Source organism: Accipiter gentilis, unplaced genomic scaffold (assembly GCF_929443795.1).
Source record: "Accipiter gentilis unplaced genomic scaffold, bAccGen1.1, whole genome shotgun sequence".
NCBI classification, from domain to species: domain Eukaryota; kingdom Metazoa; phylum Chordata; class Aves; order Accipitriformes; family Accipitridae; genus Astur; species Astur gentilis.
In genome coordinates this window covers 534-25576 of record NW_026060930.1, presented here as the reverse complement: position 1 = coordinate 25576, position 25043 = coordinate 534, and the positions used below count along the sequence as shown (strand labels likewise).

The 25043-nt window shown below is 47.2% G+C and overlaps 1 protein-coding gene across 10 annotated transcripts; it reads left to right on the top strand.

Moving 5' to 3' along the window:
• The first annotated feature begins 3724 nt into the window (after nt 1–3724).
• On the top strand, nt 3725–23625 carry LOC126037110 (electroneutral sodium bicarbonate exchanger 1-like). Of its 10 annotated transcripts, none has more exons than XM_049797331.1 (13): nt 3725–3884; nt 6242–6844; nt 7199–7392; nt 17257–17418; nt 18148–18261; nt 18599–18760; nt 19373–19624; nt 20443–20511; nt 21055–21228; nt 21328–21465; nt 21944–22044; nt 22566–22670; nt 22941–23625. In XM_049797331.1, the coding sequence occupies exons 2-12, from the start codon at nt 6463–6465 to the stop codon at nt 22651–22653; spliced, it is 1836 nt and encodes a 611-aa protein (XP_049653288.1). In that variant the 5' UTR covers nt 3725–3884; nt 6242–6462; the 3' UTR covers nt 22654–22670; nt 22941–23625. The 10 variants fall into 10 exon arrangements, with proteins under 10 accessions (XP_049653288.1, XP_049653298.1, XP_049653289.1 ...); XM_049797332.1 differs by lacking the exon at nt 3725–3884 and adding an exon at nt 5877–5931; XM_049797333.1 differs by lacking the exon at nt 3725–3884 and having other exon boundaries at nt 6172–6474; nt 6740–6844.
• Nucleotides 23626–25043: the final 1418 nt, after the last annotated feature.

Here is a 25043-nt window from a genome sequence, read left to right as displayed (position 1 = left end):
TACTAACCTATAACTAATTGTATAGAGGCTAAGCAGTTTAGAATAAGTGCTGTAGAGAATAAGTAAATATATATATATAGTTTAATGTTAATCAGTCCGCAGCGAAACATTACTCACAGAAGCCGAGTGTGGAAGTAGTTTTCAGATACCTGATATGTAGTCGTTCATAAAAAAAAAAAAAAAAAAAAAAAAAAAAAATTACTGAAATTAGAAATAAGGTCATAGACTTAGTTAAGAATCTAGAAATAGGGCGATGGGAAGGTCCATTTTTCATTAATAACCTCGGGGCGAGATTCTGCTTATGTTTTCACAGGTGCCAGCCCCTGATGGACTTCCGTTTGATTTATGCGACCATCATCACCTGAAGCATCATAGATGGTGCGGCAATACAAATTCCACCTCAGCCAAAAACTAATGCGTAGGTCATCTTAGCTAATGTAACAGATTAAAATTCTCAGTGCATTACGGCCGCATCACAAAGCCCATGAACGAATTGATAAGATAACTATGACTTGTGCAGTGCGCCTGGCCAGCGAGTGCATGCGTCATAGGTTTTTAATTGAGGTGGCTTTTGGCACACGCTGGCCACGTGTGCTAAAATCCATTCCTCTGAAAATGTATAAATACCGGGATTTTCCGAAGAGCATCAGGCTGGTGTGCAGCAAAACCATAGTTGCCTCTGTAGGGACACCCACATAAAACTGACACCTACTGATTGCTGGGCTAAGTTTGCGGAACAAGACAGCAATATGCTATTGAAAAAAAAAAAAAAAAAAAAAAAAAAGGCGAGAGAGGGGGAGATGTAGGGTTCAGTTATATGGAAGTTAGTTATTGGACCTGAAAATAGCTCATGGTCACAAGATTGTTCCAGGCGCCTTTAGAAGGCCTTGAACAGAATAAATAAGAAGATAAAAGAAGAAAGATCCCAATTAGGAAAACACAGGTGCACATTCCACGATAAAGGGAACTTGGCACAAACAACCTCAATTCAGGGGCTTATCTTGACCAATTGGACTAAGACAAGTCTTGTATGCTCTAATTAACACAACCAATTATGTCTTATGTTTGTGCGCGTGGACAGTACCGATGTAACCAATCACCGCTTATGCTTGTGCGTGTGGACACCAAGTGCTTGCATGTAGTAGCCAATCAAAGTCTCTCACCAACTTAGAGAATTGTATAAAAATGATTAGCTAAGCTCAATAAACTGGCGACTTTAATCATCACATTGGTGTTTCGTCGTCCGGGCCCCGCACGGATTAATCCCTAAACCCTACAGCACGCAAGCATGTGGTGTCCACGCGCACAAGCGTAAGCGGTGATTGGTTACATCGATACTGTCCACGCGTAGAAACATAAGATACAGTTAGTTATACTCGCTCTGTACACGTGCATACACACAGGATATAATTGGCTATGTTAGAGCATGCAAAACTTGTCTTAGTCCAACTGGTCGAGATAAGCCCCTGAATTGAGGTCGGTTGTGCCAAGTTCCCTTTATCGTGGAATGTGCACCTGTGTTTTTCTAATTGGGATCTTTCTTCTATCTTCTTGTTTGTTCTGTTCAGAGCCTTCAAAGGTGTCTGGAACTCTCTTGCGACCATGAGCTACTTTCAGGGCCAGTAACTAAGTTCCATATAATTGAACCCTACAGTGGGCAGGGGGGTGTGTGTGTTGGGTTTTTTTGTTGTTTTTTTGTTTGTTTTTTGGTTGTGTGTTGTTTTTTTTTTGTTGTTGTTTTTAAAATGACAGGCTGTAGCTGCATTCCAGATGGTCTTTGTAGATGGAATCAAGACCTCTGGAGTTGTGAAGCTCTTGCTCTGCATCCAGGTGACTCATTCAATATGTTTGGTTTGGGTTTTTTTCAGATGTGGAGGGACAGGATGTGTCCCACAGAGCGATGGGGGAAGGCAGCAGAGCACTGTAAGGAGTTGAGTCTGTGAGTGGACTCTGAAGGAAGATGCATCCGGTGGCTCTATGAGACTGCTTTGCTTTGCTGTGTTTTGCAGTTTTCTTGCATTGTATTGGTCTGTATTTGCCTTTGCCCTGTGGTGTTTTGTTGTGTATTTGTATCGACTGTCATGTGAGACTGTCTCGCATTGCCTGGCCCTGCATTGTGTTTTGTATTGCAGTGCTCTGTACTTGTATGGATTGCCACCTGAGACTGCCTTGCCTTCTATGGTTCTGTATTGGTTTTGTATTGTTTTGGTCTGTACTTGTATTGACTGTCACGTGAGAGTCTCTTGCATTGGCCCTGTTCTGTTTTGTCTGGTATGGCAAGGCTCTGAGTTGTTTTGCCTTGACTGAGGTAAGAGTACTGCCTTGTATGGCATTACATTTGCATGTGAATTACATGGCTCTATGTTTGTGTGTGTCTTGTATGGCATTGTAGAGGCAGCGTAGAAGGTTTAATGACTTTGGGCTCTTTGCATGCAGAGTTGAGGGGATCGCAATTGGACTGTGAACTAGCATTGAGTAAGGCAGGAACTGGGCAATGGTGTTCATCTTGTTTATGCAGATGCTTTGTGGCAAGTCTCTAGAAATGGTCAAGGCCTTGAGGTCTAAGTAGCAGCGTGATGGGTCTTGGAGCGATCGGTAACTTTGGGACAGCTCTGTGGTTTTGATGCTCTGGTTTTTTCAAGTGTCATGGAGGACACTGGCTGTGAGGATGTGTTATTTTTGGAATAGGTGGGAAGCAGGGTAGGGGAGTGGTGGAGGACTTCTCTCTCGAGGATGAAGTGTCTGTTGACAAGCTTTGTGTGTTGTTTTTGCAGGTGATGACAGGGCACGAGAGGTGCTTGAAGGAACCTTGCGTTTAGGTGACATGGCGCTACGGAGGTTGGACTGTGACACGTGGCACTGTGAAAGCTAATTATCGGGTTGAAAATGCACGGATGGTGGAGATGATGGTGCATGCTGAAATGTTGGTGTAACGGAAGGGCAGTTTGTGGGGAGGTTGGTTGGAAGGAGGTTGGGCTGGGGCCTGGGTTTTTGCAGGTAGGGTGCTTTTTTGAGGCCCCTGCTGCTGCAGACGGGGTGACGGCCTCTTGAGGCCTGTGGACGGTATGATGGATGAGTTGAGAGTGAGGGCTGGCGTTCATGTGATCTGAACGAGTGGTGTGTTGTGAATGTCTCTAACCTTGTAGGGTTCTGTGGTTAAGCCTTTTTGGTTTTTTTTCCTTTCAGGTTGGATGTAGAGTTGAGATGTTTTTCAGGGAATTAGGAAAAAAACCCCAAACTTAGAATAAAAAACCCCAGCTGGGATATGGGTTGGTTTTTGGTGTGTCCTCCCCTGCCCCATTTATTTTTTCTTTTCCCTGGTCCCAGCTGCTCCATGAGGCAGTGTTGATTGCCAATGTTTGGACTGGGGTCTGCCTCGGGCCTGGGTTTTCAAAGGCAGGGCGATTTTTTTGTTTGTTTGTTTGTTTGTTTGTTTTTTTCCAAGGCTCCCGGGAACGGTGTTCCTGTGGAGCGCTCCCCTGGAACCTGGTAATTGCCAGTCAGCACAGAGAGATATGTTGTTCGGTGGATGGTCTTTGGAAGACAGTTGAGGATTTTGTGGGGGGAGTTGGACTAGATGGCCAGCATGGAGTAGGCCAGGGTTGTGAAGTGCGTGAGTGTAACTGTATTTGTCTGTGGTGGGTTTGTAAAATATTTGGTTGCTCTTTGTAGCTTGTGATGTAATGATATTTTTCAATTTCTGGTTTTGTGTCGAGGTGTGGAAGTGGACGGTCTGTCAAGATGATTGGAGGTCACTCGTTTGGTGCCCGGGAACAGGGATCATGGCGGTAATGTCACCTCAGGGAGTAAAACTTCTGGATGTGCAGCGATGTATGTAATGGGAGCGAGGAATGTGGAAAAGACCACTCCGTAGAGCATTGCAGGTACTAAATAGTGGCATTTCTTCTTCAGGTAATGCTAAATTTTTGGAGTTTACATGTATTTGTAAAAATAGTGATTAAAAGAGGACTAAATCTAATAGTGTCAAATCTTTGACGAGTGAGGCCATAAGTCTTTTCTATATATTGTAGAAAAAGTACATTGTAGAATTGGATTGAAATACTGACATAGCTGAATCTATGTGGAATGAGTAATGGACCAAATGAAGCACTAAAAATAAAATGTAAAAAAGGCAGGTAATTATGTGTCCTTGTGGGAATTACAGTACTAATGGCAATCACAAAGGGAAGCGTAGAGGGAAGCATGGGCGTTTAGTGCCCATAGGTAAACTTAGCTGTTGAAGTAAGTGAAAGTGTCTGTTGGAATTAGGCATCCAAGGGCGAGTTGTAGATACCTTGAGGTAAATGTAGCTGCTGCTGGGTTAATGGAAAGGGGGTGCATTCCTTCCTCTAGTGATTGCAGAACTTTGAAATTGGAGCTGTAGGTAGAGACCCGTGAAATGGGCTCGGGCGCGGTGCGGCGCTGAAATGGGCTCGGGCGTGGTGCGGCGCCGAAATGGGCTCGGGCGCATGTGTTACTTTTCTTAAAGGGGCTGAGGTACTGTGTAACTCTGAAATGGGCTTGATGAGTGGATAACGTGTGTGTAATATGTGAGGGTTTTTTTTATTCTGTTGTCCTTCTCTTTCCCTGACCCTTTGTGGTGCTCTCTACTCTTTTCATTCATGTCTTCTCTCTCTCTCTCCAACCTCCTGTGCTTTTCATAGTCTCTCTCTATCTCTTGTCATTATTATCATCTGACGCTCTGTGTTACTTTCTGTCCCACCGTATCATGTTGTATGTTTCTCCTGCTTTTTTCTTCATCTGTCCAGATCCCTGTCCCTTGTTTCTTCTATTGCTGTCCCTCTGCCTTGCTTCCTCTTGCCATCTTTTCTGTATTTCTCTCTGTTCCCTTCCCTCTTCCATCCTTTCTAACTGTATCCCCCTCTCCAGCTAGCTGTCCCTTCTCTTTTCTCTCTTCCTCCATGTCTCTCTCACAGCCTATCAATGACAGTTGTTTTTTCCTCCAGTGCTGTCCTGCTCTGTCCCTTGTTTCTCACTCTCGTTCTGTCATGCTCCCTGTGTCTTTTTGGAACTCCTCCATCTCTGTCCTGTAGCCTATCACTATTTTTTTCTTCTGCCATCCCTTTGTCCTTCTTTCAGTCTTTGTGTCTCTCTCCCTTTGTTCTCCCTCCCTTCTTTTTTTTCCTTTCTTGCTACATCTCTGTTCTGTACCACAAAAGCACGGAGGGTGTTTAGTAACAGAGAAGAAGGATATAGGCAAGGACAAAGGAAATTAATGGCTGTTATTCGGGAAGAAAGGGGAAGAGGGCCTAGACGAGACTTGCCCCGACTGGGCAAGGATCAATGCGCTTTGTGTAAGAAATTCAGTCATTGGTAGAGGGAATGCCCAGGGAACAAGGAGCATCAGAGGGCTCAAACAGGAAGAACAGTAGCCTCTGTGAAGGGAGACTGACGAGAACCTGGGGAATCTACCCTAGCGGATCCACTGGTTATAATTAAGCTAGGGAAAACAGAACAAGAGGTAGAATTTTTGGTAGATACAGGAGCAACATACTCGGTTTTGAATCAGGCTTTGATGCCCCGGGGAATGATTATGTCACGGTGAAAGGAGCGACTGGCCAAAGTGAAAAGGCATAGTTTTGTAAACCTTTAGAATATAAATTAGGAAAACAGTGGGGCATTCATAAATTTTTATATATGCCGAACTCCCCAAAGGCCCTTTTGGGAAGGGACTTGTTGGAACCATTGGGAGCAAAAATTGTATTCAAGAAGGGAGAAATTACTCTGGAGGTAAAAGATCAGCAAAATATTCAAATATTGAGCCTAACCTTAACCAGTCTCCCCCTAGAAGGAATCATTAATGAGGACATCTTAAAGCAAGTGTACCCGGGGGTATGGGCTACCGATGCACCTGGAAGAGCGAAAAGTGCTCCACCTGTTGAAGTTAGGATCAAGGAAGGCCAAAAGCTGGTAAGAATTAAACAATATCCCCTAAAGAAGAAAGACAGAGAAGGAATCCGGCCGGTGATAGAAAAATTTTTGCAGTTGGGACTATTAAAAGAGTGTGAGTCTGAATTCAATCCCCCTATATTACCTGTTCGGAAGCCCGATGGGTCATATTGGGTGGTCCAAGACTTATGGGCGGTGAATAAGATAACTGAAGATCTTTACCCGGTAGCGGCGAACCCATAGACCCTGTTAACCGTACTAACACCTGAATTGACTTGGTTTAGTGTTTTAGATTTGAAGGATGCTTTCGTTTGCCTCCCTCTCCATGAAGCCAGGCAAAACTTACTCACATTTGAATGGGAAAAGCCCAAGAGCGGTCGAAAGACCCAGCTCACTTGGACGGCCTTGCCACAAGGATTTAAGAATAGGCCTACCGTTTTTGGCAATCGGTTTGCGAAAGACTTGGAATCCTGGGAAACCCCGTCTGAGGAGGGGAAGCTGTTGCAGTATGTGGATGATATCCCAATCGCCACCAAAACAGAGAAAGATTGTATGATGTGGGCGGTGAGTCTGTTGAATTTCCTGGGACTTCAGGGGTACCGGGTATCCAAGCAAAAGGCACAGGTAATGCAAGGCAAAGTGAATTATTTGGGCTATGAAATTAGTGCGGGACAAAGACCTTTGGGACAGGCCTGTAAAGAGGCAATATGTCAAACTGGGAGACCTCAGACAGTAGAAGAGTTATGGACTTTTCTGGGAATGACAGGGTGGTGCCGATTGTGGATCTATAATTACGGATTGCTTGTTAAACCACTGTATGCGTTGACAGCCACTAAGCAGAAACACCTTGAGTGGAATACGGAGACTGAACGAGCCTTTGAGCTACCGAAAAAGGCTTTGATGTCGGCCCTGGCCTTAGGACTCCCAGATGCGAGTAAGCTGTTTCTTCTTTACTCCCATGAGAAGCAGGGCATTGCTCTGGGAATATTAGCACAAAACCTGGGCCCGTATCGATGGGCAGTTGCCTACCTCTCTAAGCAGTTAGACACGACTGCAAAAGGTTGGCCTGGATGCCTGCGGGCGGTTGCGGCTGTGATACTAAATACACAGGAAGCCCGAAAGTTTACTCTGGGCCAGAAGATGACTGTTCTGGTGTCTCACGCAGTATCAGCAGTACCGGAAGCAAAAGGCGGACACTGGCTCTCTCCACAAAGATTCCTGAGATATCAAGCTATATTGGTAGCGCGGGATGACGTGGAGATTGTAGTCGCTAACATTGTCAACCCAGCTTCTTTTCTCAGCAGGAACACAGGAGAACCGGTACATCGTGACCGTTTGGAAACCATCGAAGCAACGTACGCCAGTTGCCCAGACGTGAAAGACGGCCCCATGGAAAACGGGGAAACTCGCTTCACAGACGGAAGCAGTTACGTCCTAAACAGTAATCGACACGCGGGATACGCCGTCACTGCCAGCCAAGAGGTAATAGAATCGGGGGCTTTGCCCAGGAACACCTCCGCACAGAAGGCAGAAATAATTGCTCTAACCCGCGCCCTGGAATTGGCCCAGGGCAAAGTTGTGAACATTTATACAGACTCAAAATATGCCTTTGGAGTTGTACACGCACGTGGAGCAATTTGGAAGGAGAGAGGACTAGTGAGTTCTCAAGGGAAAAATATCAAACACGCAGAAGAAATTCTGAAGTTACTGGAAGCTGTCCAGCTCCCTAAGAAAGTAGCAATTATGCATATTAAGGCACACCAGAAAGCGAGCTCAGATTTGGAAAAAGGGAACGAGCTGGCGGACAGAGAGGCAAAACAAGTGGCCAAAACACAGGTAAAAACAGAAGGGGCCTTAATTCCTGATAGGTGGATTTCCCTAGAAGGTAAGCCAGAATACACTAAGGAAGATCAAAAGCTCATTACAGGTTTAGAAGGGTCATATAATGAAGAGGGGTGGGCTCATACCCCACAGGGAAAGCTAATCGTTCCCTCTTGCTTATTATGGCATTTGATAGGGGAGGAACATAGGAAAAGACATGGGGGAACAGAAGCCCTGTATAATCATCTGATAGGAGAAATTGTGGCTAGGAATTTATACGCCACGGTGAGGCAGTGTGATCGCACAACAGTGTGATCTTTGCCTCCAGACTAATCCTAAGAGCACCTCCAAGCTGGAAATGGGCCAGACTGGAAAAGGCAATGGGCCTGGACAACAATGGCAAATTGCTAATGTTTATTCATTACTAAAACACACCCACTTGTGATTTGCAGCTATGCATGTTCCGTAGCTTTCTCATGGGAACTTCTTCAAAAGTTACTTATGAAGTTATGTCAAGGTCACACTGTCCCTGTTTTTCTCCTGATATCAGCAAAGCCAGCTATTTTCGGCCAAGGCCTAGTCTTGCTGCTCAAACTGACATTCTTTCACACAGAACTCTGCTCGCGCAGCTTTTCTATAGACCCATGTCCTTTTTCATGAAGCCAATTCCCAACAATTCCCCCTTTTTCTTTTTGTGCGAGTAGAGCTTGGTGTGTCAGCTTTGAGACTCCTTTTATCATGCACCCATACGGAATTCTAACTATTACACAGATTAATATCAATATACCCAACCATCATAAGGCTTCCTTAATCAATGACATTACCCATAGTGTTATCCCGCCGAATATTGATTGTAACACTCCATCAAACCAACTAGTTTCTTGCTGGATCTTTGTGTATGTTTCTTCAGCCAATCTATTTGTTTGTATATAGATTGAGGTAAAATTTTAACACCTGCTGTATTGCCCTTTGCAAAGATCTGTGAACACAATTAATTAAACACAGTAAAAACAACATTATACCTAATAAAATACATAAGCACACAAAAAGAGGTTTGATTAATAGCTTTAGCTAGTGACACCCAAACATTCTTACTGTCCCATGGTGTTAACCGATGTGGATCAATCACCGGTGTCACTGTCATGCTGCTTACTACAGTCAGTGTGTTCCATATCAATCTCAGCATAAGGTTTCAAATTTATGGGTAAATCAGGAACGTATCTGCCAGACATGGATGATGTGATTTTTTTTTTTGTCCAATTGCTGTCAAGGCTTGCCGTCCCGGTGCACTTAGTTGTCTTGTAGAAGTTAAGCTATCGCTGCCCCTCAATAAATCCAGCAGCGGCTGTAAGTCTGTATTTGTAATACCACAACAAGGTTGAATCCACTGTAGGTCTCCGTTTAAATCTTTCTCCCTATTTTTGTTTTTGAGCAATCCAGGCTTGCTTAATAACTTGGGATGCCATTTTCCTTAATAAGCTGAACAAGGTAAAACTGTTACAATAGCTAAAATCACAGTAACTACAATAATGCCCATAATTCTTTGAGCCAACCCGTTACCCCTAATGACCCAGACCATGAGGAAAATGAACCATCTATACATTCTTGTGCCATCTTGCTCCACGAACTCAGCCCAGCAATCGGTAGGTGCCAGCTTTCCGTGGGCGTCCCCACAGAGGCAACGATGGCCTCACCGTACACCAGCCCGATGCTCTTCGGAAAATCCCAGTATTTATACATTTGCAGAGGAACGGGTTTTAGCACACGTGGCCAGCGGGTGCCAAAAGTCCGCCTCGGTTGCAATCTGACGCATGCGCTCGCTGGCCAGGCGCGCTGCACGAGTCATAGCCATCTTGTCTATTGGTTCATGGGCTTTACGATACAGTTGCGATGCACAGAGAATCTTGACCTGTTATGTTAGCCAAGGTGACCTATACATTAGTTTTTGGCTGAGGTAGTATTCATATTGCCACATCATCTATGATGCTCCAGATGATGATGGTCATGCAAATCGAACAGGAGTCCATCGTGGGCCTGTATCTGTGGAAACACAATCAACCTCGTTCCCAGGTTATTAATGGAAATAGACCTTACCCCTAATTTTGGCTTTAACTAACTTTTACCCCACACTGTCTTCCCGTAATCACACTATGTTTAATCAAATTATGCTTTACACACTTTTTACCTAAAGCAGGTTCTATATACAATAAGGCACGCTGTTCTGAAAACCTCTCTGAAGGACTCCGTGTCCACTAGTAATACTCTATTAGTTAGAATCTGTCAGATCAGTGGCTCCAGCACCCGCCGGTGCCGTGCCAGTCGCCATTGGAACAATTCCGGGTCCAGCATCAGTGCGAAGCCATGGCTTGTCCCACTTAGCCAGGATCTCCCAGTAAGTTTTACTTCTGCTGATCTGCACCATTTCCTGGATTCTGGGTCCTTATACATTACCATGATTCCTGTACTTTGTTGCGTCCTTTCTGCCTGTAAAAGAACATGATGCACTACCATTGGTGGGTCTTTGTGATCACCTGTCAATCTAAGATAATTTAGCACAAATAAGGCTTTGGCCAATCGTTCCTCTGGGAGTAAGCCCTGGGTTCCCCCCTTTTGTTTTTGCAGCATGTTCTTTTAGGGTTTGGTTGGCCCATTCGACAATAGCCTGTCCTGTGGGAAGATGTGGAATACCGGTACCGTGGTGAATTCCCCACAAATTACAAAATCGAGCAAATCGTGTAGAACCATAGGCTGGGCCGTTGTCCATCTTAATTTCTTGAGGCACACCCAGTACTGCAAAAGAAGCGTGAAGATGTCATTCAATATGTAAGGCCTTTTCTCCAGTTCGTGCCGTGGCCCACATGGCAGCAGGATAGGTATCAATACACACATGCACAGAACGCTTTGCACCAAACCACATGACATGGGTGAAATCCATTTGCCACAACTGCAATGGCAAAAGACCTCGTCGGTTAACCCCACAGCCCAAGCCCAGCCCTTCGTTTTGACAATCAGGGCATGCTTTAACGATACCTTGGGCATCAGTAAGTGGTAAGTCAAATTGCTTTGCTAACATCCTAGCGGGTTGGTGCAAGAACGCATGCGATTGCCGTGCTTTGTTGAAAACGATTCCCTGGAGGAGGCTCCCGTGGCGCTGCAACCAATTGGTCAGCTCTGTCATTTCCCGTTTCTCATCTGCACAGTGTTCTCATACCCAAGAGTTCTACCAGAGGGGTCATATTGCCATTAGTGATACCGCAAAGATTCCGCACCCACTGGATATCTCCCACAAGCTTCTGGACATCATGTAACATTGAAATTTCTCATGTTATTTGAACCTTCTGAGGTTTAACATTGCTAGCATTTATGTGCCACCCCAAATACTTCCAAGGTGCTGCCTTTTGCACCTTTTCAGGAGTGATTATTACTCCGCGATGGCTTAAGATGTCCTGCAATTGAGTTAAAATCTCATCCTGTGGCAAGTTACTGAGGTAACTGCTTTCTTACAGGCTCTGATGCCCAGGCCACATACACCTGACGCATCGTGGGGGAATTGCGCATTCATTGCGGTAACACGACCCAATGGTATCTCTTATAGGGTTCTGCCTTGTTAATTGATGGTACCGAAAAGGCGAACCGTTCAGCGCCATCTGGGTGCAATCTTTTAGATTTATAATTAACAAATCCTATTCTTCTGGAAGCATAACTGGAGATGGCAAACCTGGCTGCAGGGCTCCCATACTGTGCATCACCACATTCACAGCTCTGAGATCATGTAACAGTCTCCGCTTCCCACTTTTCTTGGGAATGGTAAATATTGATGTGTTCCATGGACTAGTAGAAGGAACAACTTGTCCCGCTCTCAACTGGTCCTCAACTAACCCTTGTATTTTTAGTAGCCTTTCAGAATTTAGCAGCTACTGATCAATCCAAACAGGTTCATCTGTTTTCCAGTTAATTTTCAGAATCGGCTACCCCTCAGTGACCGCTCCTAAAAAGGATGCGTCACTAACATTGCCTTCATTTGGCTCAATAAATCATGGCCTACGAGGCCAAACAATTCAGTTGGGGTAGTCATGACATACGGACACGTCGTAATGTGTTCACCATCGGGGAACACAAATGTAATTGGTAGCTGACTTACTAAGGTGGCTTGTGTGCCCCCTATCCCTGCAATACCAAAGTTTGGATTGATCGATGGCCATGATGGAGGCCAAATGCATTGTGAAATAATCATAACATCAGCACCTGTATTGATTGTCATCGGTTTCTTGACAACAACTCCATCGGGCCCTTCCAATTGCACTACCTTTTCTGGTTTACCTCTTGTTGTGTCCATGGCAAAGTATACCTGCGGTTTCCCTGGGGAGCCGAATCCACCATCTCCACGTTGTACTTCACCTGGGTTTGGAACACACGACCTGAATGGAACTAATTGTGCTATTCTGGTACCTTTAGGAATAGAAACAGGAGGGATTAAAACATGAATCATAATTTTCACAGTCCCACAATAATCTGCATCAATAAGCCCTGGGAGCACCAGAATTCCTTCTAGAGCTGTTGAAGATTGCCCCATTAAAAATGCACTAAGTCCAAACCCCAATGGTCCCTTTATGTTGACTGCGGTTTCCACATCCACTCTGGAGCTTCCTGCGGTGGCGGATCTGGTGGTTGCGAGGCTGCCTGAGGGCTGGCAGCTCAAGCCCCTTGCGTTCGTGTCGTCGCGCGAGGGGCCTTCGCAGTCGGTGTAAAGTTTCCCTTCTTCCTGTATTCTTGGTGGTATGGTTATCTTTCTTACACTTGTTGCAGCACTTACTGTTAACAGTACCTGTACATTTGCTCCTAATGTGTCCACGTTTGCCACAGTTAGAACACTTGACCAAGGGTGTCTTACTGGCCTTGTGTTTCTTTGTAGCTCCTTGGAGAGCTGTGGCAGCATAGGCTACTTTCTGTGAGTCCACTGATCGATCCGTGTATTCTATCATATCAACGATGTCTGCATTTTTCGGCAAATTACACAATGCTTTGCGTGTCTTTTCAGTAGCATTTTCAAAAGCGAGTATTTTGAACATGTTTTCTTTCATGCCCTCGTTCATGTCAGGGTGGTCATAAATTGTATTCTCCTGTTTCACCTGGGTAAAAGCATGGCTGTACATATTGTCTGGTACGGTAAGAAAAGCTTGATACGCCAAGATCTGTGATAGATGATGAACCTCAGTGACACATTGTAACTGAGCGTTCCCTGATGCGAAGGGTCCAGTACCCATCGGCATCTGCATGGTTACTCCCCATAGGGGATCTGTTTGTTGTCGTGATGTTGCTTGTTCCCTATCACAGAGCTTCTCCCACTGCCAGAAAAACACTAACATTCGGGCGGGTGTCAAAATCAACTGTGCTAGCTGTTTAATATCTCGAGGTATCAGCGTATCAGCAGAAAAAATGAATTGCAGTATTTGGTGAGTTAACGCAGATTTGATTCCGTACTGACTCACAGCATTCCTTAATTTCTCAATGACCTTCCAGTCAAACACCTCCCATTTTTTCTGTCCATTTGATGCAATAACTGGGAATGCTTAGAGCATAGTCCCTTCTATAATGGCATCTGTTATTACACCCCTCCAATGTCTCTGCCTTTCTTCTGCAGCGGCTATTACAGGCGGCTCTGCGTCTGTCACGGGTGCGGTTGGTTTCCCCGTCTCTTTTCCCCATTTCCTTTAACAATTCTAACATTGTCTCTTTTTGTTCTATTATTAGAGTAGCCAAGTCCTTGTTTGCATTATTTGAATCAGGGTGTATGCTAGGTATAATTTGTTCATGTTGAACGGTGGTATCTGAGGGCTGGTTTTTCGTAGGCAGATTTTTACTCACTCCCTGATTCTGTAGGGTTTCCTTTAATCGTACGGTTAGGGAGGCTTGGGAACTGTCGGATGGCTGATTAATATCGGCAGTCCCAGGGAGTGGAGCAGAAGTCAAGGGCACGAGAGTAGGCGAACAAGCTCCAAAAAGTCTCTCTCGCTGCATTATGTTTTTCTCCCCGCTTTTCCCTTTCGCTTGCGGTTGGAGAGAGAGAGCAGCAAAAGCAGACGCAGACGCTTTACGATCTGCTTTCATTTCTTACAGAGTTGTCTTAATCAATTTCCATAAAGTTACAAGATCTTTAACTTCTTTAGACCCGTCACTAATTTCATCCCATAGGGAGGTTCCGATAGCATTCCAGGTACTAAGCTCAAAAGCTGTACCCACACTAATTGAAAGGTTTCTGTCCTTGCTTCATTAGTTTTTTAGCTGATTTATCATCATCAGTTACCATATCCCATAATACGTCTCCTAATCTACGCCATTCACTCTCCTTAAATAATAAATCTGGATTCTTAAAGCATCCCTTAACGCGACCAACCCCGAAATTTGCTTAATGCAGTTTACTCCCCGCTTTTCTAAAAAGCACTATAATAATTTTAGGGCTACCTCTTGATCCATTGCCGGCCGGCTTCTTGATACTCCTGGGTGCTACCTTGATTAAGGGACCTCGGTTAAAAAGTCTTTGCAGCCTTTTTCCAGTAGCCCTCACTGACGGCGAACCCCTTTTGGATGGTCCAGGCACGAGAGTTAACACACCAACCAAGACGATCAGCGTTCGGTTAATCTTTTGCCCCCCGGTCGCTGCTACCGGTGCTTCTCAGTGTCCGTCGCTCCAATTATTCCCCTTTCTTCGGTCCCCGTTCGGACACCATTTGTTGGAGCGGCGGAGGAATGCACATAAGTCGACCCAATATGAGTGATAGAAGTGATTCAACTTTATTTGCATGGATAGCTCATATTTATACAGTTTGCGATAATTATGCCTACTAGTCCTAATATGATTGGTACATTGCTAATGTTTATTCATTACTAAAACACACCCACTTGTGGTTGGCAGCTACGCGTGTTCAGTAACTTTCTCATGAGAACTTCTTCAAAAGTTACTTGTGAAGTTATGCCAAGGTCACACCGTCCCTGTCTTTCTCCTGATAACAGCGAGACCAGCTGTTGTTTTTCTCCCAATATCAGTAAAGCCAGCTATTTTCAGCCAAGGCCTAGTCTTGTTGCTCAAACTGACATTCTTTCACACAGAACTCTGCTCTGTGTGAACTTTTCCACAGGCCCATGTCCTTTTTCAGCAAGCCACTTCCCAACAAAAGGTATTCCTAGAAAAAGTTTCCCGTTTATAAAGCAGGAGTTTGTTGGGGCTGAATTACAGTTCCTTTGTAACTGAATTGGGTCAATATTCCGAAAAAGGGGAATATGTTTATTTTTGAAACAGGTCAATACTGCATGTGTTGTGCTGGCAAGGAGGAGGCTTCTTAAATGTAGAACTTGTTAAATTTAAAAGCACACCTCCACTCTCCATAGTATTGCTTCTATGTTAATTCAGGGTTAAGATATTCGTTCACTTCAGTTTCTGTGAATCTGTTAGGGCAGCGTGCTCTAAGGTGATGGGAGGGAGCAGGGGGAAGAAGGGGAGGAGGAAAAGCAAAATATCTGGAACCTGCTCTTCCATGACTCCTGCAAACTGTAATGTTATTTTTTTTTCCCAAGCCTGAAAACTGTACTTGGCGGTGGGATTGTGGCTATCTTGTTAATATTCTTCCTTCCTTTCTTGTTTTGGCCTCTCCAGGAAGCGATTCGAGTAATCCTTGGAAATCTTGATGATTTACATGCATTTTCTACAGACCACTATCTTTCTGTGTACCCTTTCTTTCCTACTTGTAAAAGAAAAGGTCCAATGACTTGTATCTGTTGGGCATTGCTTAATTTGACATTCCTGCCTAGTAGTGCGCAGATCTTTAGCTGGAGTACGACTCCTCTGAGCTTCGCAGTTTTACATTAGCTGAAGATCCTCCTCAGTTGTTGCCTTCACCAGAGAACTGATGTATGTAAAAAGAATGTTTTGCAGTGTTTTCAGATGGCCACCCCTGCGTTCCAAATCTGATTTAGCCAGAGAAAACGAACGTGCATATATAAAGTCCCAGGAAGCCCACGTAATGCGATTGCAAGGAAAGCTAGTGCGTTGTTTCAAAAGGTTAATAAAATGTAAAGCGCAGCAGCGTTGGCCGTCTAGTAGACAAGACCGCAGTAGTTTTCTTGTAAGGTACATTAGGATTAAGTATTGTAGTTGCTGTAGTGTAAAGGGTTACGGAGAAGTTACTCTCCTGAGGCTGTTGTTGCAGAGAAAAGTAAGTTAGTGGAAGGAGAAGCCTTTTCAGTCCTAAGGTGCGTCAGTTTGTGAATCGGATCAGGCCCTTCGGCATCATCTCCTCCCGTGATTCCGAGTGCCCAGGAGTAATGAACACCCGCGTGTTTCCGCCTCCAAGGCATCCCCTTCCAGTCTCGGCAGACTGCGTTATTGCCACCCCTGGTCCTAGCAGGCAAGAACGAGATCATCCTCTTTCTCTGTCAGAAGCTGGTAGGTATGAGAGCAACTTATTCCTGTTGCTGCCAGGAAGAGAAAGTAGCCCAGAGCATCGTCAGACAGGAGGCACCCAAACAAAGGAAGCCTCCTTGTTGGTTTGCTTCGCTAAAGCGCAGCCAGTTTTGCCTGCGTGCTTGAGGAGGGTTTGATTCACGAGCTTGTATTTCTGGAACTGGGAAGTCCATCCACCTGCTCAGGCAGCACCGGGCCCTGCGGAGAACTGCAAGCTCAGAGGCCTGGCGTGATGAGTTGTCCTGCAGTCTGTGTGTCGGGCTCCTCGCTGTAGCATACCTCTTAGTTAATCGCCAGCTGTGGGAGTCCTTGAAGCCAAACTCAAACGAACAATTTCATCCCTTAAAGGAACTGACTGTGTCATCTAGGCAAATCTTGGGCTTCATCTCTGGTCCTCAGGATGCAAATGGAGTAAAAGTATTCATGTTATCTGTTTCTTCCTGAGGTCAGAGGCACGTAAGAAGGCTGCTGCCTGGCGTCACCCATTCGTGCATGCATGAGCTCCTAGGTGTGCGAACTGCACCCCCAGGAAGGAACGTCTGTAACTGTGGCGTTTGTCATGTCAATTATCTTTTGTTCTCCCATTTTGAGGAGGACTGTGAAGTGAATGTAATGATGCTAGTCCTGTGAATCCTAGTCCTTTTCAGGTTTAAAAATAATTTTTAAAAGAATTACTTTTTAGTTAGGAAAGCTGATGAGGTTTTCTTCACAGGGTTGGGAGAGCCTGGCATGTTGTTTTTTGCGGGAAGATGTGAGGACTGAAGCCAGATGCAGTTAAGGAAACACAGTGCTATGAATGCAAGCAACTGATGGAAGAGTGTCACCTGGATGAGTGTTTCTTGTAATGTGTTACTAGCGTATGGTGTCTCCTCACATCTCATTTCTCCGCTGTGTAGTTCGATGTGTCACTTGTTCAGCTGCTGCTGCTCATTAAATATAAATCTCCATTGGCAGGAGCAGTTACAGGGTCGTGGATCTTGGACCAAGATCCTCAAAACCCCCTAGCTATGCGAGGTTTCCCTGCCGCACGTGCACTGCCTTTGTGTCCTGACGCTCTGTTTCTCCAGGAATGTCAGTATTTGCGTGGGGAGTTTCAAGGACCTGCCTGTGGACGCGACGGCCCCTACACCCCTGATGTATTCTTCTGGTGCTGCATCCTCTTCTTCGCCACCTTTGCCCTGTCAAGCTTCTTGAAGAAGTTTAAAACCAGCCGCTACTTTCCAACCAGAGTAAGTAGAAGGAGGTGGCCAGTGTCCATCTCCGCACTCGTTTCCCAAAATGGCTTTCCTGGAGCACTAAGCAGTATTTGCCCTGCCTTGGTCAAGCTGGGAAACGTTGGCCTTGCAGGCCAAGCTCTCCAAGAGCTTGGATGTCCCACACTCATTTCCATGAGTGCAAAATCATCGTAGCGTTTCCCACCTGCCTCGTGACCTGCCCCAGATTGAAGATTTTTGGGGTTTGATTTTTTTTTTATTTTTTTTCTTCTCCTCAGGTAGTAGGAAGTCAGGTTTCCCAAAGTTTTGGGGGTTGGGGTTTTCGGTTTGGTTTTTTTCCCCTACCTTCTGTGCATTATGTGCTCGAGTGGAAAGTAGATTCGAATGAGGAGCTTCCTTTTGAGGACTAAAGGATGCCTCAGTGCCTTGTTGCCATTGTAGCTGTGAGTGTAGCTGTAGTGGCAGACATGTGTTTTCTTATTTTTAATATTATTATTATTATTTTTAGATTTTGACTTAAACCAACCCTTGTTGGCCTAGTTAAGCTTTTTTTTATTGTCTGACCCCAGATCTCCCAGGGACAAACACAGCAGCAGTATCTAAGCAAGGGATCAGGCTGCATGTGCTCAGAGGGGTGGTGGGATTTGGTTAAGCAGCCTTAATGTTGTGGATGTCTGCAACTCTTGCATCTCACCTTACGGCCCTGTTTGCCATGCCCCTCTCACCTCTGGTTTCTCGCCCCAGGTACGGTCCACAGTGAGCAACTTTGCTGTTTTCCTCACCATCGTCATCGTGGTGCTCCTTGACTTTGTGGTTGGGATCCCATTGCCGAAGCTCCAGGTCCCCCATGCGTTCAAGGTACGGGGTGTTTTGGCACGTGGGGGTGCCACAAGGTGATGCCGGGGCAGGGCAGGGCTGAGTCTGGAGGAGATGCTGGTGGTGTGACCATCTCCTCTTCCACCTCCAAGTGCCTTGCTTCCTCCTAGAAATGAGAAGATGGCCCCAAAACTAGATACCTACAGGGGAAGTATCTAGAGCTGCTTGCAAGGAGGAGACTGGCACTGCTGAAGCCCCCGGGAGAGGGGGACATGAAGCCAGGGCTGGGAGGTGCTCTGACGCAAGGAGGGAGGGGAAAATGAAAGCCAGTGGAGTGCCTGGGCTGGGAGACGATGCTGATGTATGGGCTTTGTTGCAGCCTACCAGAGACGACCGCGGGTGGTTCATCAACCCCATAGGACCCAACCCTTGGTGGACGGTGTTGGCTGCGCTCGTCCCAGCTCTGCTCTGCACCATCTTGATATTCATGGACCAGCAGATCAGTGCCGTTATTGTGAACAGGAAGGAGCACAAGCTGAAGGTAAGGGCCTGCGAGAGATGACTCCAGCCCCTTCTGGGCTGCAGGTCTGGGGGGAAGCTCTTATTCCCGATGCTTTCTGAAGGCATTGGTTTGGGACAAGGTCAGGCTGCGTGGCAGGATGCTCTCCTGGATTAATGATGATGCAGGGAGCAAGTGACAGGGCAGTTCAGATGAGCAACCTTTTGGAGGAGCAAATTAATCTTGGAGCAATAGAGAACTGCGTTTTTGTTTTAAAATGGCAGCAGCAGCAGGTGTGGGGAATGAATTGTTTTGATGCGCTGCCAGGGATAACTCAGAGTCACACCTTCCTTGCAAGTGGTACAGTTTTCTTTGTGAGTGGAAAAAATGGTTTGGTGCTTTTGGGTTGTGGCTTGTTGTTTTTTGGAGAAGTATTTAATGCACAAGCTCTGCATATCCATTGTGTCTGAACTCCTGCCAGATTTTCATGCCAGGTGCTTGTGCAAAGCCTGCATACACCCTTGCTTGTTTCCATTTCTTGTTTTGAATTCTGAAGAAGTTGACTTGTGCTCGAGCAGGGTTTGAGTCTGACTTGCGACGTTATCCTTGCTCTTGTGCTATGGGATGCTCTGTTTCTTGTTTTCCTGCCTGCAGAAAGGATGCGGGTACCACCTGGACCTTTTTGTGGTGGCCGTGATGCTCGGGGTGTGCTCTGTGATGGGGCTGCCCTGGTTTGTGGCTGCGACCGTCCTGTCCATCACCCACGTGAATAGCCTCAAAGTAGAGTCTGACTGCTCAGCTCCAGGAGAACAACCCAAGTTGCTGGGGATACGAGAGCAGAGAGTCACTGGCTTGCTGATCTTTGTGCTCATGGGCTGCTCTGTCTTCTTCACTTCCGTGTTAAAGGTGAGAGGAAAATGCAAACCACCCAACAACCGTGAGCTTGTTGGAGGTTACAGAAAAACAGTCCCCTCTCTGCAGGCCTGAGTAGTTAGTTGTGGAGCGGAGGAGGAGGAGGTGGTCCCAACCCTTGGGGCTTGACCAACGGTGGGAACCAGCCTCGGTTAGGTTTTGCAGCCCTTCAGGCCCCCGTTTGGTGTGCTCGAGGCGAGCAAGCAACGCAACTGCTTGAATTTTTGGGTGTCTTTCAGGCCCACCCATGTTTATGGGTTACAGTTGAGCATATTCAGACAAGCACATCTGCTCTGTTTCAAACAGGCAGCCCTTTAGTGGCTGCAATTTGCTCCCCAAATGCCGCGGAGCAGCCGTTCCCAGGAGCTAAACACACTGAGGTCATCCCTGTGGGCTTCCTTGCACGTTCCTCCCACAAAGTAATCTCGTCTCTAGGCTAAAAGGAGGCCTGTGGCCTTTGCCTGTTGCCCCAAGAATAGGCAGAAGTGTTTCTTCTACCGCCAGAGAATGCGGCATAGGGTAGCACGGGTGAAATCGCCTATTTTCCTCCAACCTTTCTGGAAAATAGGATTATTCTGAGGAGAGATAACTCCCAAGTTCAGCCTAAAGCAGAGCCTTAGCTCACTCGTGCGCACAAAATGGCAAAACAGTGGTTAATATCTGACCCATCTCTAAGCCTGAATGGAAGCTGGAAAGCTTCAAGCAATTTTAGGCAGTGCCTGTGGAAGAGGGTGGTAATACTGAAAATGCAATACAGAAAAAGAAACGATTGCATTCTTTCTTTTTTTTTTCTCCCCCCCCCCCCCCCCCAGTTTATACCAATGCCTGTGCTTTATGGCGTCTTTCTCTACATGGGTGTGTCGTCGCTCAGAAGAATTCAGGTACGGACTCTTTTACAGCGTGCAGCATGTCGGCTCCCTGGTATTTTGTCTCTGTAGCAGCAGGGAAAAAAGCAGTGGCATGGGAAAAACTTCTCGCAGAGCAAGCAATGAAACTCTTTTGTGTAAGAAAGAGATTGGTGGAGGCACAGGAGGTATAGAGGGCTGGGAGGACCAGGCAAGTTCAGCGCTCTCTGTTGCAGGGTTTAGGGCAGGTCAGTGTTTGGTTACGTGAAAAGCGGGGGAATTTGGTGCAAAGGGAAGGCAGTTTCTACCACTGGTGGAAATCCTCGCGGGGGGATTCAGTGGGCCGAGAAATGCTAATAATGGAATGGCATGGAATAGTTGCCGTTTGGTGGGCAGCTCTCAGGGGCAAGCCGGTTGCTAGATGGAGCGAAGGGAAAATGGGTGCTGCTCCCAGGAGGAATGCGGTGGGATCCAGTATTTCTGACGGCAAGCGAGATGCTGCAAAGTGCCTCCACGTCTCGAGAGGGCCAGAAACTTGCCGCAGTCCCAAGGTGGCAACCTTTCCCTTTTATTTCGCAGTTCTTTGATCGCTTGAAGCTGTTTTGGATGCCAGCGAAACACCAGCCGGATTTCATCTACCTGCGGCACGTGCCCTTGCGAAAGGTGCATTTCTTCACGGCGATCCAGCTGACCTGCCTCGTCCTGCTCTGGACCATCAAGGTGTCCCGTGCCGCCATCATCTTTCCCATGATGGTAAGAGCTGCCACCGCTCGGCAGCGGGGTGTTTGCAGCGTTGGAGTGAGAGGTGGCATCGTCTCTGAGCTCACCGCATCTTCCCTCTTATTCATGAAGGTTTTGGCTCTCGTATTTGTCCGGAAAGCGATGGATTTCTGCTTCTCAAAGCGAGAGCTCAGCTTTCTGGATGACCTTATGCCAGAAAGGAAGAAGAAGTTGGACGATGCCAGAAATGAAGCTGGAGAAGAAGAAGAGGTAAGGCTTGCTGTGTCCTCGGGGCTGGACATCTCCGTGTGTCTGTGAGATTGCCTGTTTCTCTTACAGCTTGTCTGGAAATGTTGGGGGAAGATCAGCACTCAATCGAAATAGATCCCAATAGCCTGTAACTTTTGTAACCTTTGTTTCCTCAAGTAGCAGTGAGCTGAACGCTTGAATACAGGTGTAATTTTTAAAACGAGTCGTTTTTCACAAAGGTCATTATCATTATGATGATTATTATTAGATGCTGCTGCGGCTGCTGCTGCTGGCAAGACTTGCTCATAATCATGTTTTGAACACACAGTCCCCCTGCCCCGAAATCTTTGGAGTGAACGGTTTCTCCCCTGCTGCACTAATACCTATAGCTGCCAAGGGGCAGAAGCGGAGGGCAGACTGCTAAGTTTGTGCTGGGCATTCAGCTTATGTCCACTTTGATCAAAGACAGAGAATGTGATTTGTCCCTTTTTTACATCAGGAGTCCAGGAGGGCCATGGAAGCTGCTGCTGCTGCAAGTTCAGTTCAGCTGAACGTGGGGAAGACCAGTGACGTGGATATCCCAAAGCAAAGCACTGACGGGTAAAGCCCCACCAAGCGCCAGGACCCCCGGCAAGATTAGCTTGATGGTGTTTGGCAGAGTTTTCTCCACTTGCCTCTTTGTGGGGCATCCCACAGAAACCAGCAGGCAGCTTGGTGGGAAAATCGAATTCGGGGGCAGGGCTGCAGGAAGTGATTGCAAGGCTCTGACCGCAAGCAGAGTGGCTGCAGCACTCGCGTTTGACCCCCAAACCTTGCCTCATCAGTGCTTTTACGGTAGCTGGAGATCCTCGTACTTAACACATGAGGAGTTGCAGGCGTGATCTGTACCAGCAGTGGCTTAGGAACCCGGACCGGGGCTAAGCCCCAGCAAGAGCCTTTGCACAGAGCTGTTGCTCTGCAGCTCCCCGGCTTGCCTCCCAAAACTCCTCATCCAGCAAAACCTCCCACACTTATGCAGAGCTTTGATTCTCGGGGCTCCGCTGTTCCTCTTGCTGATGCTAATGCCCTTGGTGGCATCAGTTCCCATAATCACGGATTGCTATGTAAAATATTTATTGCAGGACTGATCCTTCTGAGATTGTTATCCTGGATGAAATGTCACAAACGACCGTATGGAAGGCTCTCACTTTGAAGACAGAAACCCTTTGAATCCAGGGAGGAAAAAGGTAAAGGATTGCATGTGATCGTGACCGTGCTCCTCAGCAAGCGACGGCGCACACCTACGCTTTTCCCACGCTTTGGCCGGCAAGGCTGAGCAAACGGCCTGTCCCTGGGAACAGGCAGTGAGGACCGTGGCATGCAAACCAACTCCTCTCTGCTGGGGTGGTCCCCCAAACAGGGCTGAATCAGCAGCAGCTGGCAGGTCTTCCACTGATGATGCTCTCCCTCTTTTTCTCTTCCCTTCGCCTTTCCCCACTCCCGCTTTTCCCGTTTAGGAATCTTGACTTTGAAGGAGAGGAGTGAGAGCGTGACTCGGGGATGTGCCAACGCAGACAGAGGGAGAAAGCGCTTTGTTTCAGTTGGAGGATTCCCATTAAAGCCATGCAGATGTTTTCAGTTATCCTTGGTGTGCTTCAGGCATTCAGTATCTCTAGACCAGCAAGCTGAGGTGAACGTCACAGTCAAGGGGAGTTTGGTGGTGTTAAGTCTGTGTGCGTACGTGTGTGGGGGGGTGTGGGTTTGTAGTGGTAGAGGGACTGCTATGGCTTTATCATTCAGTGCTCTTCTTTTAATACCTAATTCCTCCTCTTTTTTTTTCTCTTTTTTTCAAATGTAAACTGGGAATGTCCAAAATAATTTTCTGTTATATTTGATGCATTCTCCACTTTCTTCTTGATCACAACCGGGTTTTTGGTCTGGTTTGGGGTCCTGGCTTTAATTCACTCTTATGTCTCTTACTGGTACGAGAGGGATGCCCTCTGTGGCAGGGCAGCATAGAGAGCGTCCAAGCAGTTGGCCTAAGGTGAAAGAAAAGCATTTGCTCCCTGCGCTCCAGTTTTACCTCTCTTGGTTGGTTTGGTTTGGGGTTTGTTTTTTTTGCTTTGGCTCTGCCACCAGCCTGGGAGCTGCAAAATGCAGAACTGCCACCTTCTTGTCCCCTGGCTGTAAACTGCATCTAAGGGAGCACTTCAGGTATTTGATTTTGCATACACCGTATGGTCACAGGAGCGGCCAGATGAGACCTGGGGCTCTGTGTCCCTGGGCTGCTCCCTCTGTTGTTTCTCCACTTTCCTTCTGTATTGGATCTGGATGAGTTGGAGTTCCTTTACCTGACAGCAGCCCTCGTAGTGCTGTGCTCTGTACTGGTAGCTAGAAAGCTGTTGATAACACAGCAGTGTTTTGGCCATGGCAGACAGCCAGAGCACACCCAGACACCCAGACATCCAGGCGTCTTCCACATGGAGGCCACTTCCCACCTCGGCTGGCCAACGCAACGCGCTGCCTACCTTCTTCAAGGACGTCAGCAGTTTGATGCTGACGAAGCCCATCTTGTTCTTCTGGACATGTTTCAGGAGGAAAGCATCCTTGGCCAGGTTCTTGTCAGAGAGGTGGAATTCCACCCTGGACACAACCCTCCTGGCCAGCTGCCGGTCAGGGACGGGGTAGCTGTAGTCCAAGAGATCAGCCCCCAGAACATCGCTCGCATCGCAGAAGCTCCCGGAAAAGCAGGGACACGGGTGTGACTTGGTGGCCTTTGGGATGTGCAGCACTGCCCGGTCCCAGCCACAGCGGTGCAGATGGCAGAGTCTTGAGGAGCGGGGTGGCTCAGCTGCGCTCTGAAATGAAATGGAGTTTTATGCTTTTAGAAGCGCACTTGCCTTCGTGCCCCCAGCATCGGTCCCTGCCACAAGTCACGCAGCACATGGCCTTGCACAATCTTGCAGCCAGAGGTGCCTCACGAACAGAGCGCAATCTCTTTGATTACCAGGATACAGGCCAGGAGAGATCTTTGGCCTCCGGTTCACGGCAGTTGTCCCGACTCCCCCAGGCCACACACTGTTCACACAGCGGGAGCGAGAGGCCTGTGTCCTTGGTACCCTTGGGGTGTCCTTGCTAGCGCCGAATCCTCCAAGCACGAGGAGGGGATGTACTAACCCCATCCCTGGCATCCCGTAGAGCGCAAACAGCCCCAGCGCCCTGACACCGGACGTTGGGCAGAATCCAGTCCTTTTCTGGGAGCACGCTGCAGCGGGTACTGTCTCCTCCGGGGTGTCACGCACCCAGGGAAAGGGCCACCCCCTCCCAGGGGGATCCAGAGCTGCTGCTTTTCCCAGCAGGAGACTGAAAGACCTGACAGCACTACTGGAGTGAGGGCTGTGGGAAAGCGTGCCACCGAGCGACACCGCGTGACCTTCCTTCGTGCCCTCGAGGTCCTTTTTCCTATTTCTGCCTCGCTCCGGTCAACGCAGCAAACAGAAGCGCGGGCAACGGTCACAAAGGCATTTGCCATCTGGCGCAAGGAGGCTGCGGCTGCAGCTTGGTCCCCGCTTGGCTCGGCTGAATCAACTTGTTGTTCTTCCCCCACCGGAAAAATACTG

Bases quoted from the DNA above. Each gene is read 5' to 3' on its own strand.
- LOC126037110 (XM_049797331.1), top strand. From the start codon at position 6,463: ATGATGTGGGCGGTGAGTCTGTTGAATTTCCTGGGACTTCAGGGGTAC. The intron at 20,512-21,054 runs GTACGGACTCTT...TTTATTTCGCAG, and splicing joins CGTCGCTCAGAAGAATTCAG to TTCTTTGATCGCTTGAAGCT. The intron at 21,466-21,943 runs GTAAGGCTTGCT...TTTTTACATCAG, and splicing joins AAGCTGGAGAAGAAGAAGAG to GAGTCCAGGAGGGCCATGGA.